At 41.9% G+C, this 21,607-nt stretch overlaps 2 protein-coding genes across 2 annotated transcripts in view; both read right to left on the bottom strand.

Annotated features, from left to right (window-relative positions):
- LOC306937033 (L-rhamnose-binding lectin SML-like) overlaps positions 1-14,469 on the bottom strand; it is a gene marked incomplete at its 5' end in the record, with an annotated part of 40,123 nt that extends 25,654 nt beyond the window's left edge. The window contains one exon of the mRNA XM_079520707.1: positions 14,430-14,469. Coding sequence (XP_079376833.1) covers positions 14,430-14,469 — 40 coding nt within the window. The remainder of the gene's footprint in view (positions 1-14,429) is intronic.
- A 189-nt stretch (positions 14,470-14,658) lies between these two features.
- Positions 14,659-20,103, bottom strand: LOC306937032 (uncharacterized protein; the record flags this gene model as incomplete). The annotated part of the gene is made up of 3 exons (XM_079520706.1): positions 14,659-15,548; positions 17,784-18,339; positions 19,837-20,103. The coding sequence occupies 3 exons, from the start codon at positions 20,101-20,103 to the stop codon at positions 14,659-14,661; spliced, it is 1,713 nt and encodes a 570-aa protein (XP_079376832.1).
- Positions 20,104-21,607: the final 1,504 nt, after the last annotated feature.

The following is a 21,607-nucleotide window of genomic DNA, read 5'->3' as shown; positions in this document are numbered from 1 at the left end:
TTTGATTACGTTGGTGGCCATTTTATCACCGGAAATATTAGCCTCCAGGATGGAACCTAGGTAGGTAATTTCATCTTTACGTGTGATAACATTGTCACCCACTCTAACCAAGAAGCCATTTGCCTTGCTGAGATTACTATTAGATCCAAAGAGAATGGATTCAGTTTTTCCCAGGTGTAAAGATAGTTTGTTATCAGCGAGCCAGGTGCAGATTCTACCGAGTTCAGAGCTGAGGGCATTTTCAACCTGCAGTTTGTCCCTGTCCGAGACCAGTAGTGCTGAGTCATCTGCGAACAGGAACAAGTTGCAGTCCCATGGCCAGATCTCTCTCATCTTTTTTGAAAATTCCACAGTTTCCGCACATTCTGTGCAGCATTCCCAAGCGAAAATACCGGAGCAGTGCACTGAGTGCTCAGAGCATACTGTACACCACTAACACCAGATCCTTCGTCTAGCTGAAGACCCCAAAGATGGCTGAAGAGAGGTTATGACAAAATATGACAGCTCTGGTGGGTAAGCTCAGCTTCTCTTCGACTGTAGAGTATGCTCTCCTATAGAGCTGTAGTTAGGCCCTTACTCAAGAAACACAATCTTGATCCCTCTGTGCTGGGTAACTACCGACCCATTTCTAATCTGCCCTTTCTGGGCAAGGTTTTAGAAAAATGCATCTTTCATCAATTGGATGTGTTTCTACAGAACAACAATGTGCATAACAAATTCCAATCTGGCTTTAGGAAAGGCCACAGCACAGAAACAGCACTTGTAAAAGTAATGAATGATCTTAGGGTGTCTGCTGACAAGAAACATGTTTCCGTTCTTTTACTTCTAGATCTAACGGCTGCATTTGACACGATTGACCATTCAATTTTAATACAGCGTCTGGAGCACTGGGTAGGCCTGTCTGGCACGGCCCTGTCCTGGTTTTCCTCCTACCTAACAAACAGAAGCTATTTTGTCAATCTAGCTGAGTTTGACTCAGACAAACACAACATCAGTTCTGGTATTCCACAGGGCTCAATTCTTGGTCCTCTGTTATTCTCCCTGTACATACTGCCATTGGGAGAACTCATTACCAATCACGGAGTCAATTTTCATTTCTATGCTGATGATACCCAACTATATCTTTCTGTAGATCCAGATGATCTCTGTGCCTTAGACCCGCTGTTGACCTGTCTGTCTAGCATTAAATGCTGGATGAGTGAGAACTTTCTCAAGCTAAATGAGGATAAGACAGAAGTTCTCATAATCGGTTCTAGTGAGCAGAAAGAATCGATAAAAAGCAGACTTGGCAACCTGACTGTAGAAAGTAACAGTACAGTAAAGAACTTGGGGATCACTATTGATTCTGAACTGAATTTTAATTCACACATTAATCATGTTACCAAGATTGCCTTTTTTCATCTTAGAAATATTGCACAAATCAGAGCCTATTTGTCACTGGACGATGCAAAAACGCTAATCCACGCCTTTGTTTTTTCTCGGCTTGATTACTGCAATGCACTTTTTTCTGGATTGCCTAAGAAATCAACTGACAGATTACAACTTGTCCAAAATGCAGCAGCCAGAGTCTTAACTAGAACTAAGATGAGAGAACATATTACTCCAGTCTTGGCCTCATTGCACTGGCTTCCGGTTGTTTTTAGGATTGATTTTAAAATTCTTTTACTTGTTTATAAAGCTCTCAATGGTCTCGCACCTTCGTACCTACATGACTGCCTGCCGAAATATGTCCCAAACCGCCCCCTAAGGTCTTCCACTGCTGGCCTGCTCGCTTTGCCTAAAAAAATGGCAACTAAAAAATACGGGGAAGCAGCTTTTTGCTTCTACGGGCCAACGGCGTGGAACAAACTCCCACTGTACCTTCGACAGGCAGCCTCTGTAGACATTTTTAAAGCTCAGCTCAAGACCCACTTTTACACCCTTGCTTTTAATTGATTTATCTGTCTTTTAAAAAAAAATGTTATTCATGTCCTCACTGTATTGTTTATGCCTTGCCTTTCTTTTCTTTTTTGTGTAAAGCACTTTGAGCTGCATTTCATGTCATGAAAGGTGCTATACAAATAAAGTTTTATTATTATTATTATTATTATTATTATTATTATTATTATTATTATTATTATTATTATTATTATTATTATTATTATTATTATTATTATTATTATTATTATTATAATATGACTGTGAAAGAGGACCTGTAGCCTACAGGCAGTTCCAGACCAAACTTGTGGAGTGTAGTTCAGACTAGTCAAAATATAATATATTTTTTGAAACTATCAAAGATTGCAAACAGACTGCAACAGACTGGGCACTTATCAGGGCCGATGATGAACAACATATTTTCAGATGGGGGTCGGTGGCCAAATACATAACATTTTTGGGGTCCTTGACATGAAATCTTGAGCACCACTGAAACAGAAAACATAGGCCAAACAAATTAAGATCTGCGCTAAAATTGTTGGTAGGCCAGTCGAGGTTGTGTTACGTTCCTTTAAAGAAGCCCAGACCAAGAGCATGATTAGACTGGCGAAGAGCATCTCCTCTGACCCCTTACATGTTTTAAATGATGAATATCAACTGTTGCCCTCCGTGAGGCGGTTTAGAGTCCCAACATATAAGAAAAACAGGCTAAAGAACTCTTTTGTACACCAGTCTGTTCTGCTTTTAAACCAAAATCGGTAAACCAAGAGGATATGTTCTATTGTTCTTGTTCCTGTCGGCTTCTGTGACTCGTGTCCTGTAATGTATCTTCTGTTATGTATTGTGTATGTCCTGTCTGTATCTTGAACGGTGACGTCATGGACGCAAAGCAAATTTCAGTGAAAGCTGACAATAAAGTTGTATCGTATCGTATCGTATAGGTATTTCAGAAAACTGTCATAATTTAGAAGACAATTGTTTAAATTTCGACGTCAGGCTAAATGAATTAAGGAGATCTCACAGAATGTCCGCTGACAATTCTGCCTTTTGAGCAGCTCACACATCACTCAGATGAAATCCTGTGCAATAACTTTCCAGCACATGCAGAAGTCCCTGGATGGATGGGGGCTATAAAACAGAATGCTGTCTATGCCAGAACATCTACCAGGATATCTCTGCTGTCGGGAGGAAACCTCATAACTCCATTTTTCAGGAAATGAGAAATATACATTTTTCAGGAAATTAAACAAACCTTATATTTTTAAAAACAAAGCAATACAGCCTCATCAAAGTTGGTGTTGTAACTTTATATATTGTTAACAGTTCTACTGCAAAATACGCGTTACAATGCCTCTATGAGGCATTGTAGTCCAAACAAACCCCCCGTCCACTTACATTGAGCTCAATTTCCCAGAAGCCCTAGCAGCCCAGATGATGACTTGATTTCCGGTTTCGTCATCATAACGCGACGGCCTCGCCATCAGGTCCCGGATAAATTATTTTTAATTATTTTAAAACAGCGAATTAAACGCATTAAACAAATAGCGGGAATGTCGTATTACGCACGGTGGAACCCTGGAGTAAACAATTAGCGGCCGTCAAACTGTTAATTACTTCCATGAGAGGGGGAGAGGTGGTGGAGTTAGTTGCTTTAGCAGACATGTTGAGGGTCCAATGGAGCTTTGTCCAAAGCACCTTTTGTCCAAAGCACCTTTTGTCCTAAGCATCTTTTGTCCAAAGCATCTTTTGTCCAAAGCACCTTTTTGTCCAAAGCACCTTTTTGTCCAAAGCATCTTTTGTCCAAAGCATCTTTTGTCCAAAGCATCTTTTGTCCAAAGCATCTTTTGTCCAAAGCATCTTTTGTCCAAAGCACCTTTTGTCCAAAGCACCTTTTGTCCAAAGCACCTTTTTGTCCAAAGCACCTTTTTGTCCAAAGCACCTTTTGTCCAAAGCACCTTTTTGTCCAAAGCACCTTTTTGTCCAAAGCACCTTTTTGTCAAAAGCACCCTTTGTCAAAAGCACCTTTTGTCAAAAGCACCTTTTTGTCCAAAGCACCTTTTTGTCCAAAGCACCTTTTGTCCAAAGCACATTTTGTCCAAAGCACCTTTTGTCCAAAGCACCTTTTGTCCAAAGCACCTTTTTGTCCAAAGCACCTTTTTGTCCAAAGCACCTTTTTGTCCAAAGCACCTTTTTGTCCAAAGCACCATTTGTCCAAAGCACCTTTTTGTCCAAAGCACCTTTTGTCCAAAGCACCTTTTGTCCAAAGCACATTTTTGTCCAAAGCACCCTTTGTCCAAAGCACCTTTTTGTCCAAAGCACCTTTTTGTCCAAAGCACCTTTTTGTCCAAAGCACCTTTTGTCCAAAGCACATTTTTGTCCAAAGCACCCTTTGTCCAAAGCACCTTTTTGTCCAAAGCACCTTTTTGTCCAAAGCACCTTTTTGTCCAAACACATTTTTGTCCAAAGCACCTTTTGTCCAAAGCACCTTTTTGTCCAAAGCACCTTTTGTACAAAGCACATTTTTGTCCAAAGCACCTTTTGTCCAAAGCACCTTTTTGTCCAAAGCCCCTTTTTGTCCAAAGCACCATTTGTCCAAAGCACCTTTTTGTCCAAAGCACCTTTTGTCCAAAGCACCTTTTGTCCAAAGCACATTTTTGTCCAAAGCACCTTTTTGTCCAAAGCACCTTTTGTCCAAAGCACCTTTTGTCCAAAGCACCTTTTGTACAAAGCACATTTTGTACAAAGCACATTTTTGTCCAAAGCACCTTTTGTCCAAAGCACCTTTTTGTCCAAAGCACCTTTTTGACCATTTGTCCAAAGCACCTTTTTGTCCAAAGCACCTTTTTGTCCAAAGCACCACACACACCGCTGCCATCTTGCCAGCAAGGTGCATGGTAAGTAGGTGCAATTTCCCATTGACAGCCCATTAATCCAAACAGTAAAGTCCCCTTTAAAACCCTTTTTTGATGAACAGAGTGTTATCAAGTCCTTTAAAGGCTGTAGGCCTGGGAAAAGTCCAGACAATATTGGGCCCTATCTTTTATTATATATTTAATCTATCTATTTTCCAGCAGAAGGTGCCATCCCTCTGGAAACAGGAAACAGGAAACTGGAATCACTATAGTTCCGGTAGCCAAGAGCAATAAGCCCCAAACGCTCAATGACTTCAGACCTGTTGCTCTAACTTCCTTGATCATGAAACAATTTAAGTCCGAGCTCGTGGCAAAAACTGAGCGCCTACTGGACCCCCTCCAGTCTGCGTATAGGGCTGGAAGGGGTGTTCAAGATGCACTTGCCACCTTACTTAATCTCCTGCAAAAAACACATTGAAGGTAGTAAAACCCATGCCAGGCTGCTCTTTATTGATTTTTCCTCAGCATTTAATACCATACAGCCCCATGTTTTGGTTGATAAACTGGTTAACTCCTTTGGTGTAGATCCTTGTCTGGTGTAAGGGTTAACGAGATACTAGCTTCCTGACATCTTCCACTGGCTTGCCCCAGGGTTGTGTTTTATCTGCCTTTCTTTACATTCTTTATACCAACGATTGTGTTAGCCATTTCCACAACAGATTCATCATTAAGTACGCTGACGACTCGGTCATCGTCAGCCTGCTTGATAATGATGAGAACTGTCACGGGCAAGTAGTAGACGACTTTCTATCCTGGTGTGACAATGCCTTCTTGCAGCTTAATGTCTCTAAAACAAAAGAGCTATGCATAGACTTTAGACGTTCCCCACAATCCCCCCAGAAGAGTGTTGTCAATGGACAGACTGTAGATATTGTACCCAGCTACAAATATCTAGGCACAATTATTGATGACAAGCTGAAATTCAACCTAAATACTAATGTGATGTATAAAAAAGGTCAACAACGCCTGTACTGTCTAAGGAAATTGGCTAAGTTCAATGTCGACAAGACTCTGATGAAACTGTTTTACAGTGCCTGCAGCCTACATCGAGTCCGTCATTTCTTTCTCGATTATCTGTTGGTATGGTAATCTCTGCATCAGAGACAAGAATTCCCTAGGGAAAATTGTAAAAGTGGCCTCTAAAATAATTTGCTCACAAATGAACAGCCTAGACCAGATCTTTAAGAAACAGGTGCTTAACAAAGCCCTGTGTATCCGATCTGATGCTGCTCACCCACTACACGGAGAGTACATCCTTCTCCCATCCGGCCTTCGCTTGCGAGCCCCCTGTGCCACAAAAAACAGGCACAAACATTCCTTTGTCCCTGTCTCTATTTGCACACTAAATGCTGCTGTGGGTAGATCAAGCAGATACTTTTTACTGTATTGGTCTCGTGCCTAATGTCTATGCACACGCACTTTCTATGACCTATCGCATAGCACTTTAATGGTTATGTGCACCTTTGTACTTTGGTATCTGCTATGTGAACTGTTTGTTTATTTGTACTGTCTATGCTGCAACCCAATTTGCCCTTCGGGGACACTAAATAAACTTGAACCTTGAACCTTGTCCTATCTGATTGTATTAAACAATGTCAAACTCACCAACATTGCAGCTGTTCGAAAAGCTTTAATTATACTCATCTATCTGCAAAGTGTCAGAGTTTGGAAGCGCTCATTATCAGTAAAGCAACCTCCTGCTGCCTCCTGCATTATGTGCAAATTCAAAACAGGTGGTACGCATGCAGGGCCGCTGAGTGATATTCAACAAGCACTTAGAAAAAAACACCTGCAAGGAATTTCTTGACCGGAAGTAGCTCATAGCATGTCGACTCGACAGTGGATGTATGAAACAAACACTTTGCAAGGATAATTCAAGCTTTTCGTACAGCTGCAATGTTGGTGAGATTGACATTGTTTAATATAATCAGATAGGACTTTTCTGTTTGGATGAATGGGCTGTCAATAAGGAATTGCACCTACTTACCACCTTGCTGGCAAGATGGCAGCGGTGTGCATAAGGTGCTATCAACTTTGAAAGGCTGAAATAATTTACCATGATGAGTTTTGTTTTTTTATTTAGAAAACAGCACATACAGTCTGTGTTCTATATTTTAATGGCACTGAAACCACAACAACCTAAATACAACAACGTTTCGCCCCTCCGGGCTTTCTCAAGTTACATGGGTATGGCCTTGAAATCCTCTGCGCCCGTGCGCCGTACAGCCAAGATCCAAGCCATTCTACGTCTTTTTGCAAACTCGTCAATCTGGGTTCCTTGATGCTGTCTCCATGCTGGAAAGCTGAAAATCTAATTCCGTTTTCTGGCTCATTCCCTCGACGTGACCTGCTGTGGCACTTATTTACTGAGCAAGTGAGGTCAGTTTAAAAAAGAACGTATACAAGCACACTGGATAGTCGCTCAATGTAAACAAACCAGACAAGCCAACAAGTATGGCGGCCGCTACCACGTGACACATATGTTGACGCCCCCTCCAGGAGACTTTGGTACACACTATAGCCATTTTGCTCCATTTCCTTCTGTCAGTCACTGCTGGGCTTCTTCAGAGGGAAAACGAAATTGATACAAATGATACAACTCAGAGTAAGGATCCAATGATGCAGGGACACAAAACCAAGAGTAGACATAGAACCACACTTTCCTTAAAATAATAAACAGAAACAGAAGTACACTTTCACAGAGGAATTAAAACTAACTTTTAAAACAACAAACACCCAGGAAGGACCAACAAGCACCTAACTCACATCAGAACACTCTACCTTTCAAAGTCCAATTACACCACCAAGTCTACAGCTGGGTTGCACAGGTGGAACCAGTCTCTTAATCATGCAGGGCCGTGCAGAGGGGGGGGGGGGGTGCAGCAACAGGGGAAACAAGGGGGGAAACCATAGAGTAATAAAAGGATACAGACTGAACCGGAGCGATAGCCCCGCCCCCCCGCTATTCATGTCAGTGGAAGTTGCTCAGTGGCGTTTTGAGTTTTGAAGCACCCGGAAGTAGATGCAAATGCATAGCTGGTGCAGCACTGACACTCCGTAGTGGCAGTGCATGGCTAACAACACCACTCCACAGCCATGGCCCATGGGCAACAGCAGCCAGCTCAGTGCCTGACAACAAATGTTACGCATCTGACACACGGTCAGCTTGCATGCAGGTGACATTGCCGCAGGCCGTGCTAACCATGAGATAGGTATATCCTGGGCTGCTGATGGAGGATGGCAGATGGAGAGAACACAAGGAAGGGCAGGAACACATCATAAGCACCAACATGTTTTACTGCCGCACGCCTTAAGAACATATTGCAAAGACTCATGGGTAGGCTCACACAGAAGGAACAGGCTAGGGTGACAACAAAGAGGTCTCTGTAGTGAAATGATTCTGAATCTCCTCATGATTAGCTAATAACACGTTTCTACGTCAACCGCAGCAGTCACATAGTACCTGGTGGTCACTACTGTAGGCTATCACCACGGCAGGAACAAATGGTAAATGGTGCATTTATATAGCACCTTTATCCAAGGCGCTTTACATAGAAGCCATGCAAGGTACCAACCAGCACATCGGGAGCAATTTGGGGTTCAGTGTCTTGCCCAAGGACACTTCGACATGTAGACAGGAGGAGCCGGGATTCGAACCCCAGAGAGGTATTTCACCCAGTGGGACAGGATGAACATGTCATCCACAGGATGTTGTAGAGAGTGACCACATCCATGCCTCTCTCCCTGTGCCCGATTTCTGAGTAGATGTTGGCCACGAAGAATACAGAGGCCCAGCTGTTGTCCAGGCCATGGTCAAACATGGCCTGTTTGCCATCAACGCCATCTACAGTAGTGTGTGTGCCAAGAAGCTGAAGAGACCAGCGCGCAGCTACCCCAACTCAAAGTCATAGAAGGCCAATAAGGAAGTTAAGAACCATGAACATATTTACGATTCATCTTTATGTGGAAACGTAAAAACGCAATAAAAAATGTTATTTAAACAAAAAAGAACCATGAACATGAAGGCAGTGGAATGAGGTTTGGAGCCAGCCAAGTTACGTATTGATGGAGAGCCATGGTGGAGACATCCACATTTTAATGTGCAACTGTAATGCCCCGTCATATACAGTAGACCTTAGCCAAGAACATTAGAACCACTTGGCATAATAATGCACAGGACCCTTTTCCGACCGCCATGATGTCACAAAAATGGTGTATTTTCGATTGGGCCTTTTGAAAGGCTTACAGCTTTCAGGAAGAAACCAAAAATACACAGGGAAGACATATTTGAATATTATATCCACACCTGGGGGTCTATTAGAGTAATGTTAACTCCATACGTACAAAACAGAAAAAGTTTCTAAATAATGTGTACAGTTACTGTATATCTAAATTCCTCCTCTGCATTCTACCCAGCCTAACTATTTAGATCAATAATTTAGGCATTGCTATTTGCATTCTTAGATGGCAAGTAGTATAAGAGTTTACAGTATACATAGAATATACAGTATAGAATTTATGTAGATACTGATTTAACACATTAAATAACAGTCTATACCACAGCCTGGACGGTTAGCTCAACCGTCCAGGCACCTAGGCTGCTGAGCCAGTCTGACGGTGTGCCGCAGGTTCGACTCCCGATCCCGACGGCCTTTGCAGCATGTCTTCCCCCCCATCTCTCTCCCCATGTCCTACTACTACTTTCAACTACTATCAATAAAGGCACAAAAAAATCTTTATATACCACAGCATAGAGTAGACACATGATTAAACATACAGTAGTATCCAAGTGTGAATATTCCACGGTATATACTGTAGACCCATGATTAATCACAGTATTCCAGGGGTAAAGTAGGCTACTTGTCCATGGAGTCTAGTTTAACTTTGAATCCACCTCATTTATACAGGTTGACGATTTTATTTGCAGTGGAATATTTTTGCAGCATCAATATAACCGGGTGCATATCTTTGGTCCGACATCCTAACAGTCCGACACACAATAGTGTAGTGTGCATGCACTGATGCAGGCCTACTCATAACACAAACAGCAGTTTCAATTCATGTCAATTAATCTAAAAAAATAAACGCTAATAAAAACTAAAACTAAAAGACCTTTCTTAAAGAAAAAGAATCCCACGATTTTGTAACCCATTTTTCCCCCAGTGTCAATTATCTAATGTAATCCTGGGCTCTACACTCCCTCTGACAACCCGGGGAGAGCAACGGACTGACCTCATACTTTCTTCTATGTATGAGGAGTCCAAGACGCTTCTTTTCACCTGACAGGGGGTAGTTTCCCTGGTTGGACGTAGCCGCGTGGAATGAACACATTATTTCAACTAGTTCCTTTCCCCTCCATCAGGCACCCCGGCCGGTCTAAACTATAATTGAAGACTAAAAGTCAAAGGAAGCATGGGAAAGTTTCCAAAGCATTGCAACTGTTAAAAGTGGGCCCTTGGCTTTTCTCATTAAACGCTGCCATCTTTCTTCATGTAGTGAGTCAATGCTGCCATGTCAGCCTCCACCCACAGGAGGGCTAGTCTCTGTGAAACTGTGTTACACTTTCAGAGCCACTAATGAAGTGGAACTTTTATAGGAGATAATGATCAGTGGAGGAGGGTGGATGACTCATACCGTTCACCATTACGTGTTCATGTATTGCACTCATATCAGTGGATCACAGCATGCGCTGGCCCACGGTTGTCTTAACACAGAGGCAGGCAGCTCACATCTTAGGGCATAGCATTATGTCAAATCCTCATATTTTCTCATTCCCATGTGTATTTGAAACACATGATAGTGCCCCTGTGTACTCAAGATTGCACACATGCATGCATACAACAAATTTATGATTGATCAAACATGCACTACAGTATACTGAGAAGAAGTCGGTATAAGTTTGGAACAACATTTGGCTTTGACTTGTGCCCCAGTGATGTTACAGCTTAGTTATAGACTACATAGGCTGGACAATTAAAATGTAACCACTTTAACCATTATTTTATACTTTGGCTATTCCGAAATAGCCGATCTACACCGTCAGTGATGCTTTTAAAATATTTTTCTTTTAACACAAATCTTCTCTTCTGGGGTTCCATCCCTTGTACGAAATATGTTTGTCTGTGGCTGAATACATCAATTTGGGGGTGCTTGACATGTTTAAGAAGCACTGGCATACAGGATCTCTTAATTCTACCATGTCATCTGTGTTTCGTTTGTTCAAAGCTGTAAACTGCAGAGCTGAACCTCTTTCAGGCAATAATTGACAGGGTGTGATCACAGCTTTCGTATGAGGTCATGTTTCTGTTGGATAATGGAACGGGAGGAGCCTCATTCATTTCTACTCTGTGGTGTCACTTGCCAAGAACAATTACCGGTAATCTACAAACTAAATGTTAGCTGCAGCCTCCCTCGATGCACTATAAATGTATCTTAAATGCACGATGCAGACATGCACGATATTGAAATTATGACCGATCTCCGATTATTTGCAGGGTCATATCGGCCGATACCGATTCCGATACTGATTTATTACATTATTATTATATTATATTTATATTGAACTTGTTTCTTTTGCTGGTTCATGTAGATGGTAAGCCCCCCCTCCCCACTAACAACTTAAGAGACAGAGACAGGCAGACTGGCTGCTCTGCGAGTACAAAGCCAGTGACAGTCACATTACTATTGCATCATCAATATCAGTGGAAATAATCAGGATTATTTTTAGACTGATCCTACCAATATGGCATTTTTATGGCCGATATGGCCGATTTTGATACGCTAATCACTAATCTTAAACAGCACCTTTTTACCCCAAGTCCCACCTCTAGGAAGTGTCGGTCGGTAGGGTTCAAATCATTATCGCAAACAAACATGCTGCACTGTAAAACGGATGTCAGAACTTCAACAACAATTATAAAGGAGTTATTTATTTGCAGATGAAGATATCTCCTGACTATACAGATAATTTTCCTGCGCATATTTGACTGCAGGTGCCTCCACTGCTGCACTGGCACTATCTATCACTTGTGTAAACTCTGTGTTTATCAATATTGTCTAAGACCTGAGGCTGATTCTACAAATGCCTTCTAAATCAGTATTTATCTCACTTTCAAGATTTTCATAAAATGTAAAAAAATAGCAGATGTACAAGCTGTTGTCTGCTGCTATTTAACTGCCTCATTCCAGTGCTATTTTTAACCTATGCATTTTATCATAATGCATATATCACAGCTCATATTATCTGGTCTGTTTTTCGGTTTCTCTTTCCAGCTTTCTTGAAGTTGCAATAATGGAGCTTCTACGACAAAGGCTTTAAAAAAAGAATAACACCTAGTATAAACCTGTAGCCTCGGAAACCCAGGCGTTTTTATTTCAACCTGTGATGTGACAATAAAGTGTTGTTGAAGCCATAGATACCATGGAGAGAGTCACTAAATACTTTGAAAATGTAAATCATTTGAATGTCAGGATAGCTTCATGTTTTAATATACGTCTATCTCCCATTTTCTGTTCAAAGATGTTTCGGGCCGGCAAATTTGAAAAAGCGGTACTTACTTCCATTGTTCTGCTGTTTTTGAGAAACCACATGGCAGTAGCTAAAGCACAGAAAATTACCCCTATTATCTGTTTTCTCTGTTTTCTGTGACTGTTGCTGGTGGCACTCTAGTACCCACATGAAAGCAGAATGTGTCATCTGCGTCTCACTGCCATATTGACAAGACAGGACGTAATGTCTGTGGGTAACCATGCAGGGATGCTGTTGTCATCTGTAATGGTGGATGTGAGAACAAAGGACCTGTTCCGTTGCTTGAGCAGCAGAACTAGGCCACTTAAACACCACTCAGGCGGATTGGTGCAGGTGATACCTTAGTTCTAGGACCAATAACTATAAGAACAGAATGACATCACACTTTCGGACTCTTCATCACAGCCCAATTCTTGTGATGTTTTTTTTTTTTTTAAGTGTAAAAAATGTATTCTTACGTGTCAAGCTTTTATACTTAACACTGTGATCATTGAGGAGGAAAGGACAGCCGTGGCAAGAAGTAAACCATCTACAAAGGCTACTCAAAAATATTCTTTGACTGTCCAACTCATCTCTGTCTTGGTTTCTTAATCATCATCAGTACCACTTATCTCCAAAATGGTAAATGGTAAATGGTGCATTTATATAGCGCCTTTATCCAAGGCGCTTTACATAGATTGTGCATTACATTCACCCATTCACACACACACATTCATACACAGATGGCAGCGGAAACCATGCAAGGCACCAACCAGCACATCGGGAGCAATTCGGGGTTCAGTGTCTTGCTCAAGGACACTTCGACAGTAACTCTGGGGGAGCCCGGGTTCGAACTGGCAACCTCTACGGTTGCCATCCAGCCACTCTACCCCTGAGCCACCGCCGCCCAACCATGTCTCATTCTCTCATTAAATATTCAATCTGCCTTATTCATGCTCCATCGTGCGTGCGTGTATCAATCAGGCGTAACGTTCCTTGTCTGCAACTACCTCTTCATCATCATTCTAATTCTCTGTTATGAGCCGGTTGATCGTTATAATATACTGTAAGATGAATCATCAGGGTTCTACCATGTATTATCTGCTGTATTATCTGATTTTGATGTCTGTTACAAGAATAAATGAGAGCATCTGACAATTTGTATGGTTATTTATTGATTTAGGATTGTTTCCTCAACTGTCCAAACAAAATACATTTCAAGACATTCAAACGTCAGATTATAAGAAACAATAATAAGAAAATAAGTAGTTCTCTCACATTCATAATGTCGCCTCAACAGTAAATAATTAAAATAAATACTAAAGTTTAAAGGACACATAAGTGTCTAGAAATGCCCAATACATCTAGTGCACAGTGAAGCATATTGAACCAATGAAAAGTAGTAAAAAGCGCTTCAGACAAAACTTATTAACTCCCTCAAACTGCTATAGAAGCTCTACTCCACCGCCTCTCCTCGTCTCATGCAGGTAATTGACAATATATAAATATTTTTAATTTCTTGAAAAATGAACATTTTGGAGTTAGGTGGTTTCTTCCTGACAACATTGTACTGTATGTATAGTGCTTAAAACCTATACGTAAAAGGCAGTCCACCAGGGTTTTATACTAGGTCCCCTCTTTTTTCCCCTCTACACTAAATATCTTCACCTAGCCAATCTACATACTCACAAAGTGTTGTGTTGCGATGGGTTTGTGGCGCTTGTAGATCTGCTATTTTTGTTATATACTGGACCAGTCTCCTTTACAGCCTCATCCATGCATCCCAATTGGTATGGCCATTAGCAGATAGGTGAGCAGCTCTCTTTTGAGTGAGTTAAGCTCTTTTTGAATTAGACCATAAGACTTAAGATTGTATTGCTTTGTTTTTTGTACAACTACTGATGATAGAACTCACTACTCATTTTGGCAGCCATATTCCTGACTTAGTTGCACGCCAGTTTTGTGTGAAAATAGCCGATCCCCAAGATCAGAAGCACACTACAGTAGGCCTACGGTATGTGTACACTGTGTCAGGATACAAAGTTCTTAAGATGTTTAATTGTATCAGTGATAGGCTACTATTAATCATTTACCAAACACCACTTTGATCTGGAAACTGATCGGGTTCGGCATCTTGTATTCCAAAACCTGTCCCCTTCCTCGACTGTAACTGTTGACTTGATGATGACATTGGCAATGTGGCGCGTTTTGTTCCTACCTAAAAATACAGTTTGTGGAATACAAACAAAACAAAAATTAGCAGAAAGAAGAACTGTCCAATTGTCTCACGGTCCGTCCAGTTGTCAGTTTGAAAGACGGATCTTAGCTGTCCTTGGTAAAGAACACCAGACGTACGGAGTAGACGGCGTCCAAGGTGTAAACAATGAAATTGACAATGGTCATGAAGGTCACCACCAGCAGTTCATCCCAGGGACAGAATCGGAGACATTCGGCGGGTCTTGCATTGTTCTTGAAGCTGTAGAAAGGCCATATCACCATTGTGGTCGTGTACATCACCGCCGCCACAACATTGTAAATAGTCGCCAATTTGTCAAAGGAGAACGGGAAAAATGAGCGCAGCTCTCCGATAGTCAGCAGAACGATGAGGAGGGCAAAGATGAAGCACAGGGAGTAGACGGCGACGCACCACTGGAGCGCCGGCGACGAGGAGTAGTGGTTTGGTTCCAGCGACGTGAAGATAATGCAGGCCACGAACGTCTCCAGGATCTTCAGGAGCCCCGGCACCGTGGAGAGAAAGCCGCTGACCTGCCCAGTGGGGCGAAGACGGGCCAGGGCCACTATGGCCGCATACGTGCCAAAACAAAACCAGGACACGACCGTGGCGCCGATCTGGCGGTAGCAGGTCTTGCAGGTGAAGAAGGTGGGATAGATGATGGAGGCGGCCAGGCACAGGAGGGCCGCCAGCATGGCAAAGGCTGTGGTGAAGTCGTCCCAGGAGATGGGCACTTTGGCACTGAGGGTGGTGAACTCCAGGACGAGGATGAGGAGGGTGAAGAAGCAGCAAAAACACCAGGTGAACATGCACCAGGCCCAGTAGGAGGACGACAGGTATCCCACCGACGCCACCAGGCTCAGAGACAGACAAGTGAGGACGGCCGCCACGATGCGCAAGATGCCCTCGGGCTGGGTGAGTGAGCGCACGTCCACGTGCACCATGATGAGATGGGATTGGTGGGGAATGAGTCTCTCACCTTGATGTGACTCTCACACGGTGCACGCTTCTTCTGTGTCTATATGGTTCAGAGTTCCAAATGTTAAAAGTTTCAGAACTTCGATGATTCCATTCGACGGTCTCCAGGAACCTTTGCGGTATCTGCCATGCCGTTCAGTAGACACCTTGGGACCTTGTTTCCTCTCTTCCTTTCCCTCCTCTCGTGTTCTTCTTGCTATGCATGCCCCCTCGGCAAACTGCCAGAACCTTTTTAGGAACTGACACTCACCCCGTGCTTGAGAACTTGAGAAGTGGAACAGGTTAGTTTTACGGCTGAATTCCACACAACTAATCATTCCATGTAGACTAAAGGGCCTAAAACGGGTGTGTTCTGTGAGTGAAACACTCAGGTGAATGATGGCATGTGTTCAAACAGAGCATCCTGTGTGTTTCTCTGGGCTTATCTGTACAGTTTATGATCCTCGCTTCAAGTCCCTGATTGGACGCTGGAAGGCCGTTATCATGCTCAGTTCACGACACAAGCACTGGACTCTGTTCCCAAGCCATGAACTGCTTAGATGCTAATCTCAATCTCCATCCAATGCCTCAAGCATAGGTCTCCTCCCATGCAAGGGAGGACTCATTTACTGTATACTAACAGTCTGTGTTATTATTACATTACTGACATTACAGTGTCTGGACAAGAGGGGGCACAAGTACACCAGACTAGGACAAGGTAGCCAGTATGAAGTATCCACACAAAGTGAAACAGCCAAACAGGGAGTGGGGATGATTTATAGAAGGGAAGGCGGGTACAGCAGGGTTGTTTCCACTGATAAGCAATATGATATCGTATGATGATAACTGATATGTGATTTATTGATATGTTTTATTGTTAATATGCCTGTAGGGCAACATTAATGATGCATTATTTAAGGTATACATAGGCCTATCACATACTATGAAACTAATGTATTGCTGTAGATCAGCTAGTTTCACGATTCGTTGTGTGAAAAATGTATAGGGCTTAAAACAAATCTCAAAAAACAAAAATGAACATAGAGCACAGCACACTGTCTACGTTTATAATAATAACAATAACAATCTGGAAATTAAATGTAAACAAAACTTTTGCTGTTTATTACAGTTAATTTATTGTAAACTGTTTGGATCACTTCATCATACATTAGTTTTACATGACAGTGAGGTTGACTGTTTGTGGAGTGTAACCATGGTCCAGGACCCCACCTCCTCCTCCTACACATTCCATCCTAATGGCTACACTACACACACACACACACACACACTCAGACACGCCTTGTCAAACACACCGGGACAAAGAGTGACAATGTACAGGCACAACTACACAGTTTCACACCAATGTACTGCACTAAATACTGCAGTCGGTCAGTCCCATAGCAGGAAATTGATCATTTATATATTTAGTTAGTTAGTTAGTTGTCTCCGCCTGGCCGAAAGAGAGACCGTGTGTCCGTCATTCTGTCTGTGTACAGCTAATCTCCAGCACCATTTGCTTGATTGGAGCAAAACTGCACCATTTTTTTGAAAACATTTTTTGACAGTACTAGAGATTTTGTCCAAACATCACGCAAATCGGTACACAGTATCTCTATAGTCATTCAACGAAACAGTTCTTTCATATTTTTGAGGGGCGCCCCTCTATGTCCAGCTTTGAGGGTCTGTGTAAACACAAACATTGAAGAGAAAAGTGTGTAAACAAACATTGAAGACAAAAATGTGTAAACACAAACATACACAAACAACACAAAAGTGAGGACGCAAATTGTGATTGGCCGACGTGATTGGGTGGGAGATGTGCCATTGGTTGAGAATGAGTATGAGATAATGAAACACTTTTTTAAATATTTCTCCTTCCCCCCCAGTGCACTCATTGTCCAATTCAGTGGCAAATTCTAAAAATATATATGCAGTATTTTAACCACTTTCAATCTAGCATTACCTATTTTGGGCATGTCATTAGGCGAGAAGAAAAATCTGAAAATACAAAATCGGCGATCTACTGTACAAGCTCAAATGCATTTTGTTGTTTGCTTGTAGATCGGCTATTTATACGATTACAGGTGTGCCTTGGGAGTTTGACGTGCCCATTGGTGTGCCTTGGGCACAAAAGGTTAAAGTAAAACCCCTGCCCTACACAACATACTGTAAGGCTACCTCAGGTTAATTCTTGCATTTCATTTCCCACATTTTCAGAGAATTCAAGAAGCAGGCAAACCTGCGACCTATTCTGAACCGACTGAACGGACGAAAAAAGACAACTTGACAGAATAAACACTATCCACAATGTAAGCAATGAGGTTGAAACAGGTCATGGCGGTGACCACCACCACCAGATCGCCTGGATTTGAAGTGTACTTGAACCAGTAATAGGGCCAGATCACCACAGCAGTCATGTACATCACCACAGCTAGGACGTTGCAGCCGGTCAGAACCTTTTCAAAGGGAGCGGGGAAGAGAGTCAGCAGACGGCCGATGGTGAAGATGATGAAGAGAAGGGCGACAATGAAGCAGATAGAGTAGACGGCTATGCACCACTGAATCCCTGGGTGTGTGTATTTGTAGGAGCCCAGACACATGAAGATAATGCAGGCCACGAACGCCTCCAGAACTTTGAGGAGGCCTGGGACTGTGGACAGGAAGCCACTGATCTCTCCAGGTTTGGCACGGGTCAGCCCCACCTCTGTGGCGTACAGGATGAATGCGATGCAGGAAGTAACTGTGGCTCCAATGGGCCTCCCACAGGAAGAGCAGGCAAAGAATCTGGGGTAGATGATGGAGGCTGCCAGCATCTGGTTGAATGAAAAGTCATGAGATCATATAAAATGGAAGTGGTGTTTAGAAAGTACTATTACTAATTATTTACTTAATTACTGTACCTGTTACTTGGAGGTACTTTTACCTGGATTATTTCCATTTGTCACTGTCAATAGACTTTATCCTCCGTGACATTTCACAGGCAAATATTGTACTTAATTATTTACCCTTATTTTAAAAATACAAGATCTCTTTCTGGGTGGAACCTTAAAATCCTTTGCCCAAATTAGGAATGAATTGAATTTGCCTCAAGTACAATTCTTCAGGTATCTACAATTTAGGAGTTATATCCAATCTGTACCATTTTACAAAAGAGAGACGAGGGAAAACAATTTGGAACAAATATTAATGAAAGCCTCTTCCTTAAAGAAGACGGTGATAAGCTATATATACTCTCAAATGTTCATTAAAACCCCAAATATAAGTAGTAAAACATTCTGGGCAGAGGATTTTGGGTTCCAAATTGATGATACAAAGTGGAAAAGAATCTTGTTAAATGCAAAACAAATTACAAGCTCTAACAGAACTCATGAGACACAGTACAAGATCATTCACAGGTTATATGTAACTCCAGCTATACGCAGTAAATATGATCCAACATGTTCTGGGCAGTGCTTTAAATGTAAAAATAATGCTGGTACATATTGCCATTTGATGTGGTCATGCCGTAAAATTAAAACATTTTGGTTAAGTGTTCAAAGGGAGATATTGAAAGTGTTTGAGATTAGGATACAGTTAAACCCAGCGAACTTGGTACTGGGCTTAGAGTCTATACCTTAAGTCATAATCAAAGTCTAAGCCTTAGACTTTGATTATGACTTAAGGTATAGATACATTTTACGAATAGCCCTATATGTCGCACGGCTTACAATTCTACAAAAATGGTTAGATGAGGATCCCCCTGACATAAAATTATGGTACGAAAAACTCATGTCGATACTGCCAATGGAGAGGTTATCATATGTATTAAGAGGCAATCGTACTGACTTTGTTAGAGATTGGTCACCTATTGCACAGATTGCAGATTTTTAAAAGAGGAATGGAAAAGAGTAATATGTATGGGTGTAACTGTATGAGAATAAGTTAAACAAGTATGAGTTCAACAGTATGATGGGAGTATACCTGACTGCTATTTTATTTCTGTATTATTATTTGCTGGCATGTTGTTGATTCTGTCTTTTGTTTTGTTTTTGTTTTTTTTGTTTTGTTTTGTTTGTTTTATGTACGTCCTTGTAATGTAATGTATGTCAATAATTGAGAAAATCAAATAAAAAACATTGAAAGAGAAATGACTAGTAGAACTGCTATTTTTGAAAGATTTGGAAAAAAAATTGATCTTCTGCTTAATAGTACTTTTGGTCTGTCTCTGTCTCTCTCCATCTCTCTCTCTAAAAAGAACTACAAAACATGACTGTTATTTGACTACAGTGTGGCTATCCCCCTCCCCCAACCATCCAACAGCATCAACCCACCATGAGGGTGGCCAACATGGAGAAAGCAGAAGTGAAGTCATTCCAGGAGATGGGAATCTTAGCATGGAGCGCAGTGAACTCCAGCCCCAGGATGAGCAGGGTGACGCAGAAGCAGAAGCACCAGGTGAACATGCACCACGTCCAGAAGGAGTTGGAGGAGTGTCCCACTGACCCCACCAGGCTGAAGGAGATGCAGCTGAAGAGCAACTCCAGGAGCCTCACGATGCCCACGGGCACTGTCAGCGTGCCAACGTCCAGTGTAACCATGGTGATCTGGTAGACAGTGTAAGTTTGCCTTCTTTCTTTTAGGATTCCCCAGCGAGTTGTCGCTGCCGTTTTGTCTCCTCAGTATTGATCAGAGATGACTGCACCCTTGCGATTTAATTCTCCCTTCTTGATCTTTCAGTTATTTGAATGAACAAGAACATTTGCTTTCTCTGACTGAGGTATGCCCTTCTGTTATATAGGTGTGTCCAATGCACATGTATAATATCAAGCCGCTCCCTACGCCTACGCAACCTTATCAGTACGTCTTTCTGTGTGTGTGTGTGTGTGTGTGTGTGTGTGTGTGTGTGTGGGGGTGTGGGGTATTTGCGTTGAGGGGGATGTTGACTGTTGACTTCTGTAGTGTAAACATGCAGTTGTAAGGGTGATGCACATTCAATAAAACTAAAAGGCAGTTGAATCATAAACATTCATCATGTAACAGGAAGTAAATTGCAACATCAAGCCTGTGTGATTGTCACTTTGCTAGAGGAAATATAAGGGCAGGAGGAAGGACGAAGGGAAGAACATTTTTCAACATTATCCGATAACTGATGTTCCCAATTATTGTATACATAAATGTGTCATTATATAAAGGTAACCAACTCCATAATACTTGCTCAAAAAGCATATAGCAAGCATGTGGTATTTAACAGATGGCCTAACTCAAATATCAGCCACTAAAGGTGGTTGCACACCGGCCGCGTTTTTCGGAAAACCGATGGAGAAACGCCGCTTAAAAATCCGAATTCGTGCCCGGTGTGTGGAGACCTTAACACCTTGCTGCTTCTCTCAGAAGGAGCTGAACCTCACAGAAAGGCTGCTCAGATGCAGAAAAGAGAAACCAACCACACACCACACCACACCACACCACACCACACCACACACACACACACACACACACACACACACAACCTCTGTTGTACTTTCACAATTAGATCTGATAATCTGATATCATAATTATGTGTGACTGAGTGGCATAATTTACTCCCCTGTTTTATTACTGTTAATTGTGTAAAGAGATAGAAATGTAGGTTTATGATTTCCATGAAACCATGTGGTTTCAAGAGAATAACCGTCCGACACACAGTTAACCTCTGTTGTACTTTCACAATTAGATCTGATAATCTGATATCATAATGATGTGTGACTGAGTGGCATAATTTACTCCCCTGTTTTATTACTGTTAATTGTGTAAAGAGATAGAAATGTAGGTTTATGATTTCCATGAAACCATGTTCAAGGTTCAAGGTTCAAGGTTGTGCTTTATTGTTACATCTTGTGTACAGGTACATAAGAGTAAAACTTATTTTTGTTTGGCTTCCTTCAGACAATGCAGCAGCAAAAATATAATACGACATCAAAACAGCAAAACACAGCAAACAAAATAGAATATAGAGTGCAAAAAAGAGAAAAAATATAATACGACATCAAAACAGCAAAACACAGCAAACAAAATAGAATATAGAGTGCAAAAAAGAGCAAACAAGAGTAGAAAAAGAGTATC

This window comes from Electrona antarctica (assembly GCF_951216825.1).
Source record: "Electrona antarctica genome assembly, chromosome: 14".
Taxonomy (NCBI): Eukaryota; Metazoa; Chordata; class Actinopteri; order Myctophiformes; family Myctophidae; genus Electrona; species Electrona antarctica.
Note: the sequence above shows the minus strand (reverse complement) of the source record. Positions and strands in the feature narration are given on the sequence as shown.